This window comes from Girardinichthys multiradiatus, chromosome 22 (genome assembly GCF_021462225.1).
Source record: "Girardinichthys multiradiatus isolate DD_20200921_A chromosome 22, DD_fGirMul_XY1, whole genome shotgun sequence".
Classification (NCBI taxonomy): domain Eukaryota; kingdom Metazoa; phylum Chordata; class Actinopteri; order Cyprinodontiformes; family Goodeidae; genus Girardinichthys; species Girardinichthys multiradiatus.
In genome coordinates, this window is record NC_061814.1 from 23,406,730 (window position 1) to 23,420,770 (window position 14,041).

Below are 14,041 nucleotides of genomic sequence, written 5' to 3' on the forward strand. Positions count from 1 at the left end.
TCCTCCAGGATATTCCATATACATCCACCATCTTATCTGTTCTAAAACATTTCAAAAACTGTAGACTACTAGGGCAGAGAAGGGTAAGAGTGGTGACATTCCCTGCTTTGCAGCATGGTGAGGGGGGACAAACCTGAGGCTCCTGAGAGAGGAGAACCTCGGCCTTGCAGCCAGAGGAATCCTTAGAAAAGAGCGATTACGATAAAGAGATCTAGAGGGGGAGGGTTGAAAAGAGGTGGGAGGAAGATAAAGAGAAGAATGGGGAGAGACAGATGTCATATAGAAACAGAGACAGTGTCAAAGCCAGAGACGTGCCATCAATAAAACATGGGACAAGAATGTTGGAGGAATGACTCAATTCATCCATGTGAAGCTAGTCAACAACAGATCACACAGTTGATTGTGATAGTAAAGTTGCCAGGCATCTCTAAGATTATCCCTGAGAGCTGATTTATCAGAAATCAGATATAACTAAAAAACCCCAAATCTAGGCTGTTTGGATCCCAACTTTTTTCTGCATATTTGTCCCTTGTCAAAAGGCTACTCAGATAAACTAGACACCAACACTTCTAACATTGAAAGAGAGCAATTATGAAGTGAGTCAACAACACAGACATGTGGTCCAACTTCTCACAGACTCCTTAAAGCTAGCTGTATTATCTATTAAAATAAATACCTGTCTTTTCTGCGCTCCCCTATTGGCACAGGGCTGACTGAGATGCGTGGTAATGTGGAAATGGAGCCTTGTGATTGGCTGCTGGCAAACGAGGAAGTCTCCAGGTTGAGTGGCGATTGCGGAGGGGTGATGAGGCTGGGACTGCTACACTCGGAGTGTGACAGAGAGCCTAGATGTATGAACGGAGCAGCAAAGAGAGACAATGAGAGTGCAATTTGCTCCAACACCAGCAGAAATGTAATTAGTTCATGACACAGAGTTTCATAGTTCTAAATATAATTTCAATTGTTATATCAGGGGTGTCCAAAGTCAGTCCTCGAGGGCTGGAGTCCTGCAGGTTTTAGATGTTTCACTGCTTTAACACGCATGATTCAGGTGATCAGCCATCAATGGAAATCAGGGGTCCTGAAGCAGTGAAACATCTAAATCATGTGAATGCCCAATGTCTAAGCTTCGGTGTGAATGCTCTAACTGAGTGACAAGAAAAATAAAAATAAATTTTCAATATCAGTAATGTTTTTAAAATGAAGTCAGAGGAAACACAACGGATGTAAAAAAAAAAACTGAAAAGGAAACTATAAAACAAAGAAGAGGCATGTTGACTGGTTCATTCAGCAGATAGCAGGACCACTGGACGTATTAACGCAAAGGTGAGTTGTTTTATCCTTTTGATCTTCAAACCTCTGTAGAAGGATATGCTGGATTTGGAAATGTTGGCGACCTTTGGGAAATCTTAAAGGTTATACATTATCTGGAGAGTGCACTCATTGAAAGTTTACAGTTAGCATTGCAAACCACTGGTTGGATAGAGGGATGTTTTGCATCAACTGCTCTTTTTTCTGCTGCTGTTCTAGATGGAGCCCCTCTCAGCCACTCTGTCCTTCTGCCTGGGGCTTCAACGCCCACATGGGAAAAAACAGCCATACCTGGTGAAGTGTGATAGGGAGGAATGGCTTTCCCGGTCTGAACCCAAGTGGTGTTTTGTTATTGGGCTTCTGTGCTGGTCATGGATTGTCCATAACGAACACCATGTTCAAGCATAATGGTATTCAACAGTGCACTTGGCACCAGGACACCCAAGGCTAGAGGTCGATGACCAACTTTGTAGCACTGTCTTTGGTGCAGCCAAGGGCCAGAGAAGGTTTGGTTTGGGGATCAGTGAATTTTGTAGATGATGTGGTCCTACTGGCACCCTCTAGCCAAGACCTACAGCTTGTACTGGGGCAGGTCATAGCAGAGCGCAAAGCGGCAGAGATAAGGATCAGCTACTCCAAGTTCGATGCCATGGTTCTCGACCAGAAAAGGGTGGCTTGCCCTCTACAGGTTGCCTGCCTCATGTGGAGGAATTCAAATATCTCTGAATCTTGTTAACAAGTTAAGAATTGAGTGGAGAAGGGAACAGGAGATCGATAGACTGCCACAGTAATGAGGACGCTGCACTGCTCCGTTGCGGTAAGAAGAAAGCTGAGCAGAAATGCGAAACTCCCGATTTACCAGTTTATCCATGTTCCTACCCTCACCTATGGGAATGAACTTCGTGTCATGACCAAAAGAACAAGATCTCAGCCACTTGTATCTGGAAGGAGCTTATAGTCGAGCCACTGCTCTTTCACATCGAGAGGAGTCAACTGAGGTGGCTCGGGCATCTGTTGCAGATGCCTCGTCCGAAGGTGGTGCAGCCACGTCCCACTTGGTGGGGACCCCAGGGACGGCCCAGGACTCGCTGGAGGGACTATGTCTGGCCTGGGAATGCCTCGGGCTTCCCCCAGAGGAGCTGGAAGAGATGTCTCGGGAAAGGGAAGTCTGGGCATGTCTGCTGAGACTGTGGCCCCCATGACCCGGTTTCTTTCCCACATATGCAAAATGTGACGTCATGATTTATTTTGAAGAAACCTAAATCTGCTAAAATCCATACTGGCAGGTCAGAGTTTTAAAACAGCTTGTATTGTGAGAAGATTATTAAATGATCTCCACAAATACAACATTTATAATAAATGAATTATATAAACTGAATTTATTTTAAGTTTCACAGATTTCTTTTTTTCCCAATATGAGAACCTTACCTCTGTCTGAGCCCAGCATGGAACGGGGGTAACGGGGAGTTGAAGGGATTTTGATCCTCTCGGTGCGGTACTGGACATTACTGGAAGAACCTAAAGATAAGATAAAACACAATTGAAACCTGTGTCACAATATTTCAAAGAACAAAGAAAAAAGGAGTTAGAAACCCTTAATATGTGCTTGTGTGCGTGCATGGGTGTCAGACTGACCGAGCCGTGCGCTGGACGGCAGAGAGTTTGTACCGTGTGACGCTCTGCTGCTGCGTGCTGAGGAGGTTTCAGAATAATCACTCGAGCGCTTCTGCTGGCTCAGGTCCAGGCTCAAGCGACCCTGATGCTGGGGGCTGCACAAACACACAGTCAGAATTGTGCACAAAACATGCCTGCTAAAACAAGTCTGTGTTTTAAAGGTTTAAATCAAATTCTTATCAATTAAGATCAATTTCTTATTTACGATGATAACCTGAAAGTGCCTTTGGGATTGGAATAATTTAGAGCTACTAGTTGTTATAACAGGCCCATCAGGAACAGAATATTAAAGAAGCCGTACAATAAAACTTCAATGTAATTTTCGAATGGTAGCGCGTCTCACAGAAGACAACAAAAACCGAATGCATTCCCACATTGTTACATTGTTGTACAGCTAGATGACTGATCTACCATAAATAGGGAACAGGAAGGAGATACTGGATGACCAAACTTGTAATGCGCTTTGTGGATAATTGGGGCAATTTTAAAAGTTATTCTGTATTAAACTGTATTTAAGTACATATGTTAACAGTAAAAGGACTTTAGTAAATTGCAAACAGTAATCAAACATGAAGTTTTCCACCGCACATAGATGACAGGACGGTGAATTGGTGAATGCTTCAACATAAAAACCAGTGAAGTAGATTAATTTATAAGAAAAGCATGAAACAATGTTTGTCAACTGATATGAATGTTTAAATTTTTGCTGTAGAGAATAATATATTAAAAACTGATAATTCTAAGGCGGTGGGAGGGGATTCTTGATGTTTGGGTTCAGGGGCATGTGTTCAATATCTGCGTCCTGGTTGGGGGTGGCCCTGTGGGGAAATTCATGTTGGGGCTCATGTGGGGTGGGGGGCTCATGGGGTTGAGATCAGAATTCATTGGGGGGTTGGGACTGTTTCATCCAGTGGCGGCTCTGGTTGGTGGGCTCGTTTGGACTTGGTAGACCCCTCTTTTGTACATGGCCCCCTCTACGGATGAGGATGGGGGTCATTGGGGACTGGGGACGGGAAGGGAGGTCAGGCTCCGGGCCGGGGTTGCTCGGTTTCGGGAGGTGCCAGCACTAGTATGGGCTTATAGTGGTCAATTGGAGCTAACCTGGTGTGGGTGTGCTGATGGCATATCTGAGATGCTACAGATGGACAGTTGCTAGCATGAACTCGGTGACTGCGCACAGTATAGACAGGATTCCTCATCACAGCCGTCACAGCAGGGCAAGGAGAAAGTCCACGGTGGGCTGAATCTGGTAAGACACAGACATGCCAGCATGTTAGAGAAAGTATAATCTAACGTTTAAGCATGTGTGGTTTGAGCAGCTTACTAGGAGGTAGGGAGCCGTTGTAGACAGCGGGCACCAAGCCGACACTGTGGCGATTTGAGGGGCCTGGGGAGGAGTGCAGCATGTCCCTGGACTCTGGTGAATGCTCATCGTTGGAGTAGCTCTGTTAAGAATGAGAGACGAACATCATGTCTACGAAAGCGTTTTGACCCTTTTATTGGACCTGTGCCCTGAGAAAAATGACAGCTTGAACATCCCACAAAATGAAACTAAAATGAATGGACTCTGTTTCGGGGCCTGGAGATGTAACTCAGCAGGGTTGCCGAAAATCCCAGCTCTGACTCAGCTCCTTAGCTGGGTGGCTGTACCAGCACTGTGGTAATAATCATTCAACCATGTAGGCCAAGAGTCCCCAAGGCCTAAGCGTGACAGGCGATATATTATATTACAAAATGGACACTTTTGCTAAATAGAATATTTTAAACATATTTCACTGCAACTGTTCCTTAATGTAATGCGTTTACATTACATTTAGGAAACTTTTGAGCTAAATAAATTTGAACCAATATATAGAGAAAGCAAAGAGGACACATTTGAGTAAAATGCACCTGTTTACACAGGCTTGCAAAAGTATTCATACATCTCAGGTTTTTTATGTCAAATATTGTTTTGTTAGTTTGTGATGGGTCAACACAAAGTAGGGCATCACAGTAAATTGAAAGTAAGGATATTTAACCTGAGTTTATACTTTGTAGAACACTATTTGGACAAAGTTACAGCTGCAAGTCTTTTGCCGTATTTCCCATCAGATGTGCACATCTAGAGGGAGAAATTTTCACCAGTTCTTCTCTTTAAAATAACTTTAGCTAAGGAACATTGGATGGAGTGTCTGAACATCTCTTTCCAAGTTTTGTCAGATAAATTTAAGTCTGTACTTTGACTGGGCCATCTAAAACATGAATATGCTTTGATCTGAACCATTCCATTGTAGTTCTGGCTGTATGTTAGGGTTTTTGTCCTGCTGGAACGTGAACCTTCATCCCAGTATTAAGTGTTTCGCAGCTGCTAACAGTATTTTTCTTACAGTATTTTCCAGCATTTAGCTTCAGCCATCGATCTATCAACTATGACCAACTTCCCTGTTCCAACTGAAGACAAGCATCCCCACAGGATAATGCTGCCACCATCATGTTTCAATCATTTTCCTACCACTTCACTGCCCAGCTCTTTGTTGATTAATCACAATAAATCCTAATAAAATAAATTGAAGTTTGTGGTTGTAAAGTGAAAAAGTTTGATTGGGGAATTAATACTTTTGTGGATACCAAATTCATTTTAATTCTACTTGCCTGGAAGCTGGGATGAGTGAATGTCTTTGGGGTCCGACGTCGAAGAGCAGGAGCAGATTTAGGACGAGGCCTCTTCACTTCTGGCTCCTCCCCTCTGGTACGACCAATGTCCTCGTCACATGACTTTCTTGAAGTCAGGACCTTTCCTTCCAGGAAGTAGTGGTTTCCGTTCCTGTCTCTTTCTCGCTCACTTCTTTCTATGCTCTCTCCTGTTGCGATGGAGATGGAAGCCTCCCCTTTGCCATCGGAGGTGATCGTGCAGTCTGAGGCAGAGCTGCTTTGATGTTTGTGTTTGAATTTAAAAGAGTCACTGCGGGTGGGAGGGGTAGGAGGAGTTGGGGTAGAGGTAGAAGAGGAAGAGAGAGACTCTGTCTTTGAAGACTGTGGGGAGTGCGAAGCTGCAGCTGTAATCTGATTGGCTGCCAAGTACTCGAGCTTGGAGGAGGGAGTTTCAGGGCGCTTGAAAGTGTCTGGGTCAAAGACGGACTTCCTCTGCTTGGGTGATTTATAGATGGAGAGTTGGGTGGCTGCTGTGATTGGACTGCCATTGTCTGGAACGACCGAGATACCTCCAACCATCATCTTGGGCCATGTGCCACCACTGTGCTTCTTCTCCAGGGCAGTCTCCATACTGATGCATTCAGAGTGAGAAATGGGCTCAAACGGCAAAGAGGAAGGCGCCTTTGTATATGAACAGCACTCCTGAAATGCACTGGGTCCATAGCGGCCCGTTCCCAGGTCCGCCAACGGTCGCAGACTAGTAGCATGCAGGGAAACGGTGGAGAACGGTTTGCTCACATCCCCATAGATCTCATCAGACTCCCCTCTGGCCTTCCTCCTCTCCCCAGAGATACTACTTGAGCTAGCGCCTCCGACATCAGGACAGAAGATTTCTGTCTGTGTCGAGCTGTTGTGTTTCAGGTTGCGGCTGTTTCTGGAGTGTATCTCAGACAACAGAATGCGCCCATTGGACTTCTCTGATGAATCACGTAGGCTCTCAAAGATGTTCTGGCCAGATGTGCTATGAGGGAAAAACTATGGGACAACAAAGATGAAGAAAAAAAATAGTGATGCATTTGTATATATAAAAAAAAAAACAACTAAGAGAAAATAATATAAGTCCTGCAAGTTTATTAATGCTATTTAGGGCACACAGGGCTGGTGAGAAAGTTAGCTCAGGAAGAGATATGAGAACTGGCTTACCTTCATAAGCGAGAGACTCAGCGAGTCCCTGCAGCTCCGCAACAGAGCCTCACACTCTGTCACAGATTTGTTATCAAGAGCAATTCCATTAATCTGCACAGAGACACAATGAAAATAAGGGCAGGTCACTTAACACAAAGAAGATATGGAAGTGAATCTTCTAAAATCCTTTTGGTGTGTACGTGTGTCTTTGGCATCAATATTCTCAGAAAAGATGCAAAACTACAGGCGCACTCAGGTGAGTGTCAGTAGCTTGATGCACGTCTTGCACTGGTATAATTGGAAAAATAAAGGAGACCTAGGTCAGCACATTTTAGTCTGCCGTACTCTCAAACAGATTTCCACCATAAAAGATTCAAGGAAATCTTCTTAAACTGAGAAGCCTAATGTTTACATGCATGCAATTGACACTGCTACTCAAACCGAGAGGAGTATATATCATATTTGTATTTCATTTTAGAAGCAGGTGCTTTGAACACAAACATTTAAAGCTGATTTACAGATAAGCAACTCATTGCATACCAGTAGTTTAAAAACAGTGGTACCTAAACACTTTTTTCATAAGTGGAAATACTCCCAACAGCCGAAATTGTCTTTCCTGTAAGCGAGGAAAAGGGTAGCCGCCTCCTTTTGGCCAGTTGACTGCAATGGGTGGGTGAGGGGCAGCACTGTGCTACTCTATGTTCCATATAGTTGGAGAAAACTCAGGTCAGTCTAACATGTTCTTTAGCATCTTATTAAAAAACACTTTAAACCAAAGACTCAGCATGATTCAGCATTTTGGTGGTTTTGAAACTGAGGTTTACATTAGTGGGCTGATATCTAATTATTCTCTCACTTTATAAAATGTGGGTGAAAACTGTGCATTAAAGCACCGATGTTCAGGATGTTTAGGAGTCTCCTCCACCTGACAGATTAACAGTACGGACTCGGTTACTTTTCTTTTCAAATTTGTATTTGCAGAGAGAGATTCAGCTCTCAATCAGGCGATTTTCAAAGATTTAAATGAAGGAAGATAATTTTTTTTTTTCCTTCCATACTCAACTAAACCTTACATAATCTGGGTTTTGGTACGTCAGTTCTGGAATAGATCAAGGTCTGGATTATTGAGCTAAGGAAATCTGTGCTTATTCCAAGAAAAAGTGCTAAATATATAGTGATTTCAGGGTGTTTAAAAATTACTCACAGCAATAAGTCTGTCTCCAACTGTGAGCGAGCCCTCCCTGGCTGCAGGACTTCCCTGGGCAATGGCAGTGACAAACACCCCACTTTCCAGACCAATACCACTGTCTGAAACACAGAGGAGAAAAGGAAGTGACACTAGACAAAAAAAATCCACAAATACTCATATACACATCAAGACCTCCGCCTCAATAAAGTGAAAATTCATCGTCACTGGGTCTTGCAGCAGAATAACGGTGTATAAAAAGTTCAGACACAACATGAACCTTCTTCCATCGTGATCTCACTCTTCAGAACTAAATCTTACAGAAAACCTGTGGATTGAGCTGAAGAGAAGAGAGTATAAGAGAGGACATCAAGACTGGATGATCTAGAGAGATTTTACAAACAGGAACAGTGAGATATCCCTCTGTCTGTTTTGACCTTGTAAAAAGACTAATTCTTCTCCTGTCATTTTTTTCCCTACTAAAGATATGTACTCAAATTCAAAAAGTAGGATTCTCCCTACCAAGATTATGCTACTGCAATACAATATTATTTTATTTTAAAGTTTTAGACAAGAAATCTCTCAGTGTCTTTAAATTGTAATATACCTTTATGTCCCATAAAGTTGATGTGAACAGGAGTGACCAGCCTTCCTCCCAGAGACTTCCTTCTTCGTACCACCATGTTTATCAATCCGCCCCCATTAAGGACCGCCTTCACGACCTGTTTTCTGTCCTTATTGGTCAAGTCGATGTCATTAATCTTCAACAACCAGTCATTCACTCTGGAGTCCAAAGAGATAAATTGATGATAAATTCAACAGACCTCTATCCATATAATGTTTATTAAGAAGGTTCCTACCTTAACCTTCCATCTGCAACACTTCCTTTATCCACTCTTGTAACAAATATTCCACAGTCTCCAGGTAAATAGGGATCATTTACCCCCTCGGCAATGTCAAACCCAAGAGCCTTCAAATCCATGTCATCCTATTAAGGCAATGATAGACAAGTCAGTCAACTTATTACCTCCTGTTTGCTGTCATCCTTTTCTGCCCTGTAGAAACATGAGCCTCAGTCTTACCCTGTCTTTCTCAAACTCCACCACCTCCGTCTCCCATTCCAGGGAGTCTGTGTCAATGGCGGAGTCGTGAGAGCTATGTGCCATTAGCTGACAGAACCGGGCCTCCTTCTCCAGCTGGCTTTCCATCTTTTCCCTTAACACAGAGCAACAGGGTCAAAGGTCAGTCACTAAAGCACATGTAATCTGAGTGAAACATATTTCTTTAAACAAAATACTTTCTTAGTAAACATAAAGACTTCTACATATTCTGTCAAGTTACAACCTCGAACTTCAATGCTTGTTATTTGGGATTTGATATGATAGACCACGGTTTACAGTTTTTCTTTTTTTGCTTATTTTGTAATAGATAAAAGTGAGAAAATTGGGGCATTTGACTCCCAATACATCACTTTGTTGGTATATTTCTAGACCAGTTTTGCACATCTAGAAACTGAAAGCTTGTCAGACTAGATAGAAAATGTCTGTAAGTGGATTTAGGTCTGAACTTTGACTGGGCCATTCTAAGACATGAACATGCTTTGATCTAAACTATTCCACTGTAATTTTTCCCATTATGTTTAGGGTTGTTGTATTGCTTGAAGGTAAACAACTGTCCCAGTCTCAAGTCTTCTCCAGCCCCCCAATAGGTTTTCTTCTAGCATTTACCTGTTTTTACCTCCATCCATCATCTCTGAATAGCTTTCCTGTTCCTGCTGACGAAAACAATCTCCACAGCATGATGCTGCCACCACCATGATGCTGCCACCACCATGTTTCATGGTGGGAATGTGTATTCAAGGTGATCTGCAGTGCTATTTTCCATCTCAAATATAGTATTGCATATTGGCCAAAAGGTTACATTTTGGTCTTATCTGTCCAGAGCATCTCCGTCTACAAGTTTCCTGTGTCCCCTACATACTAAAATTGCAGTAAAATTAAAAGTTGAAATCTTATGCATTTTATCAAAATTGGCTTTTTTATTGCGACACTGCCATAAAGGCTATGTTTGTAGAGTGGTCGACCTACCTTTGTCCTGTCCACATATTCTCCTACCTGCACTGAAAATCTCTGAAGCTCATTCAGAGTCTTAGTTGCTCCTTTAAGTAATGCTCTCCTTGCCTGGGCAGTCAGTGTAGGTATATGGCGATGTTCTGTGTGATGCTCAAAGTTTAGATTATTGTTTTATAACCTAAACATGTTTTAAACATCTGTCTGCTGTGTTCATTTGTTTTCATGATGCCGATTGCTCACTAATGTCTTCTAACAAACATCTGAAGCTTTCACACAACAGCTGCAATTACAGTGAGATTCAATTACAGAGCTGAACTCTGTTTACTAATGAAGTGACTTCTGAAGGCTGCTGGTTAGAGGACCAAACACAAATCTATACTTTTAAGATTTTTATTTGTGGAATATTTAGAAAATCAAGTATCACTTTCCTTCCAGTTATGATTTACTTTGATACTCTTATCACCTAAATTCCAAATAAAATCCATTCAGGTGAGTGGTTGTAATGTGACAAATGTAAAAAAGTTGGAAGATACTAATACATGTGTGAGACACTGTAGTACATATCATCACAAAAGAAAAGCACACAATTCAACGCTCTTAAAACAAGGCTCAGAGTTTGTTTTAAAATGTCAAATGTCATTTAGGAAAAAAAACTTTTCTGCTTTCTGAATTGGGGTATATAAATTATATTTAAAGCAGAAAAAAATAAAAGCTGACTGCACTTGTCAGCATGATGTATGAGGTCCTATTGAGGCCTGCCTAGAGGGTAGCAATGACATTCAAAGCCCAAAGGTATATGTCCCTTAAAGAGGATAAAAAGGGAATGTTTAAGAAATTACTGCATGATCTAGAATTACATATAGGAGAAGCACCTGACTCCAGGCCTCGAAAGTAGAAAAAGACGGCAAGATAGGGTCTTGATTAAACTTTTTGCATAACCTCAATTCAAGCTTTTAAAGTCAACACCAGCTCTCCATACGCAGCTTTGACTGAGAAATGATTGCCATGTTTCACCAGCAGATGGCGCCTTTACATGCAGTATAGAATCATTCATAAACAGGGAATTAGAGACAATGTGAGTTAAAATATTTACATGTGCTCAAAACACTAATACATTCAGGGATAAAATTTTAATCTGCATAAATGGAAATGCTGCGAAACAAAAGCACCATGATGGCTCAGTATGATAGGCGAGTACAGCAGAGGGAAGAGGAAATGCCGATACGGAGTAAAACCATGTGTTGTGTGCTTTAACCATAGAAAACGTGAGAGACTCACTTTAGTTCTTTGAGTTCTCGCAATGCATCGTTTTTCTGCTTCCTCATGTCGTCCAAGTTACGCAGGGCGTCGGCCAGATCACTGACGGCGCGGTCCCTTTCTCGCCGCAGGTTATCACACAGAGTTCTGAGGAAAGAGGGAGAACAGATGGTAGCAGGATGTGAAGTAAAATGTGCAAAAAGTATATTTACATGAGTATGAAACACCACTGATACAGTGTATTGTATTAAATAAATAAATAAAACAAAACACACACACACTGACCTTATGCTCTCCCTTTCTGCCACTATTTTGTCCCTCTCTTGGAAGGCCCAGTCCCTTCGACATTTGGCCACCTCAGCCTCCTGCGTGGCCTCCTTCAGTTCCTGGGACATGGCTTCATACTGTTTCCTCAGCATTTCGATCTCCTTATTGGCTCGTTCTATGTCCAGGGTAGCGGAATCTTGTTTCTAAGAACAATACATTTTTTTTATTTTAGAAATAGATAGTTATAACTTGTGTGCACATGTAATCTTCACTCTATATGTGTTGTGAAAAGCAACCAAAACAAGGCAGGAGATGGTAACCTGGATTTTTTCCTTTTCTTTTAAAATCATACAACAAATAATGACCTCAAAAAAAGCTGGCCACCTTTATGAGTACGATGTTCTACTTAAATTATCCTGGGCTTCAGATGAATGATTTTAGGGATTACTCCCCTAATTTTATAAATTGGTTAAAATTTTAAAATATGTGGATACAGAGCAGGGGCATTGTTTCTTCCACACATAAATCCCCATGATGTCTACAAGTTTAATCCCAACTCCCAGATATTCCTGCGGCTGTAAAAGATTATGAAATAAAAGTAAATAAAAATAAACAGATGCTTTTAAGAGACTGGGGAGTAGTAGAATAAATGATTACTTGTCTGGCCTGATAGTATTCTCGGAGCAGCTGATCCCTTTGAATGATGGCCTCTGTCCGCTCCTTGCGAGCCACGTCTCTCTCCTCCCGGACCATCTCGATGTCCTTACAGGCCTGGCTCAGCTCTTTCTGGGCCTCTGCTTTGTCCTTCACTTCGTCGCAGTACTTCTCCAGCAGCTCGTTCCTCTCACAGATGGCCCTGTCCCTGTCCACCAGTGAAGAGTTTAGCTCCTGTCCCAAAACAAAGGTGACCAAAATCAAACAATAGGTCATAAGACATAGACTACGATCTACATCTATTACTAAAAAGAAATGACTTATTACCTGCTCAGGAGCAGGACATTAACTCAGCTTTTAGAGATATCTCTAATGTTTAGATATGATTCAGTTAGCAGGAGTGGGTTAGTTCATTTGATTCCTTAAAAAAAAAAAAAAAAGAAAACTAAAAACAGGTAAACTATTTTGCTGCTGATGTTGTCAACTTGTGTTGAAACTGCAGCTTGCAAATAAATGCAATTAGCTCAACCTCTTTATACTGTGCACTTTATAATGTATAGGTTATTGTTATTTTATCTACTCAGGGACCACGAATAATAATGGGCTGTCCTGTTAACTCCGACATATTTACATCTGTATTTGTCACTGATGGTCCTTGATCTGACCACATAAGTATTGAATGTTGATGAATGATGCTGACTGATATTGACCTGTTTCAATGCTCTTAACTGATTTCAAATGAACACTGGATGATCAGATCACTAACACAGTGTACAGCATTTGGACTTTAATCTAGTTCGAATTATAATCTTCAAAAAATATTGGTTAAGCTCATAATTAACAGCCTGCTATATTTCAGTATTACCTAACTTGACCTTTTCAACCTTTTTGCAGGATTATCTGTAGAGGGAACGTGACAAATATTGTGCCGGTTGCACCATCAAAATTATGAATTCGGTACCACCACTTTATTAACTCCTGTCCCTTTTGCTGAAAATGCTGCAAATTTTAGATGTAATAAGGATTTTAAACGTTGTGGAAGAAGAATGCAGCAAGCAGCCCTTTACATGTTTAAGTGCAGACAATCTGAAGCAGAAGGCGTTTCAAAAAAGTACCAGTTAACTTTGAGTAGGATTTTTTGAGGTTTTATGAAGTTTAGGGAGAGAATTAAAAGCCCATCTTTGCTTAAATTGATTCAGTGTGTAACTTACCTATCCATTTCTATATATGTGTGGTTCCCAAGCCCCCTGTGCCTCCGATGAGTTTTCTCAAACGTCTGATTGTCAGATTATGATTTTGGCTAATTCCCGTCACAACTAAAACCCCAACTTATTTGTGTTTATTGTTTTAATTCAACAAATAAATGCGTCAAACATTGACTATAAAAGAAACAAAACAAAAAACAAAAAAAATCATTCTTAAGGTTTTTAATGATTTTGAATCCAACAGAAAATTGAAGGATTTTAAGATTATCCCCATGTCTCTCACCTTAAATCAGATTTTTAATAAATTCAAAAAAGGTACACCACTGTACATTTTACCCTTGATGCACAGGAAACAAAATGCATTATTTTTAGTATCTGATCTGCCCATCTCAATTTTAACTGATAATGTAAAGCAATTCTGTATGTAATCTGCTCTGAAGCAGACATCCTGCTTAAAAACTATGCTAACTCAGCCAAAGACATGGTGGAGAGCATGGAGGGCTGTGTTTACTTAATGTACCACTACATTTGAACCTGGGGGTAAAAGGGACCAAAATAAAACCAAAGTAAAGTGCAGATGGGTCTGGGTGAGAAGTGTC

The 14,041-nt window shown here is 41.4% G+C and overlaps 1 protein-coding gene across 5 annotated transcripts in view; it reads right to left on the minus strand.

Moving 5' to 3' along the window:
• dlg5a (discs, large homolog 5a (Drosophila)) overlaps positions 1 to 14,041 on the minus strand; it is a 63,429-nt gene that overhangs the window by 23,043 nt on the left and 26,345 nt on the right. For 3 of the 5 annotated variants that reach the window (XM_047351380.1, XM_047351377.1, XM_047351381.1), the window contains exons 7-21: positions 12,241 to 12,471; positions 11,602 to 11,786; positions 11,338 to 11,463; positions 9,070 to 9,202; positions 8,848 to 8,975; positions 8,595 to 8,770; positions 8,006 to 8,109; positions 6,820 to 6,912; positions 5,617 to 6,651; positions 4,310 to 4,430; positions 4,087 to 4,231; positions 2,947 to 3,080; positions 2,740 to 2,829; positions 677 to 845; positions 134 to 211 (exon numbers count right to left, since the gene is read on the minus strand). In XM_047351380.1, coding sequence (XP_047207336.1) covers positions 134 to 211; positions 677 to 845; positions 2,740 to 2,829; positions 2,947 to 3,080; positions 4,087 to 4,231; positions 4,310 to 4,430; positions 5,617 to 6,651; positions 6,820 to 6,912; positions 8,006 to 8,109; positions 8,595 to 8,770; positions 8,848 to 8,975; positions 9,070 to 9,202; positions 11,338 to 11,463; positions 11,602 to 11,786; positions 12,241 to 12,471 — 2,948 coding nt within the window. The remainder of the gene's footprint in view (positions 1 to 133; positions 212 to 676; positions 846 to 2,739; positions 2,830 to 2,946; positions 3,081 to 4,086; positions 4,232 to 4,309; positions 4,431 to 5,616; positions 6,652 to 6,819; positions 6,913 to 8,005; positions 8,110 to 8,594; positions 8,771 to 8,847; positions 8,976 to 9,069; positions 9,203 to 11,337; positions 11,464 to 11,601; positions 11,787 to 12,240; positions 12,472 to 14,041) is intronic. The other 2 variants (XM_047351378.1, XM_047351379.1) reach the window with 2 other exon arrangements.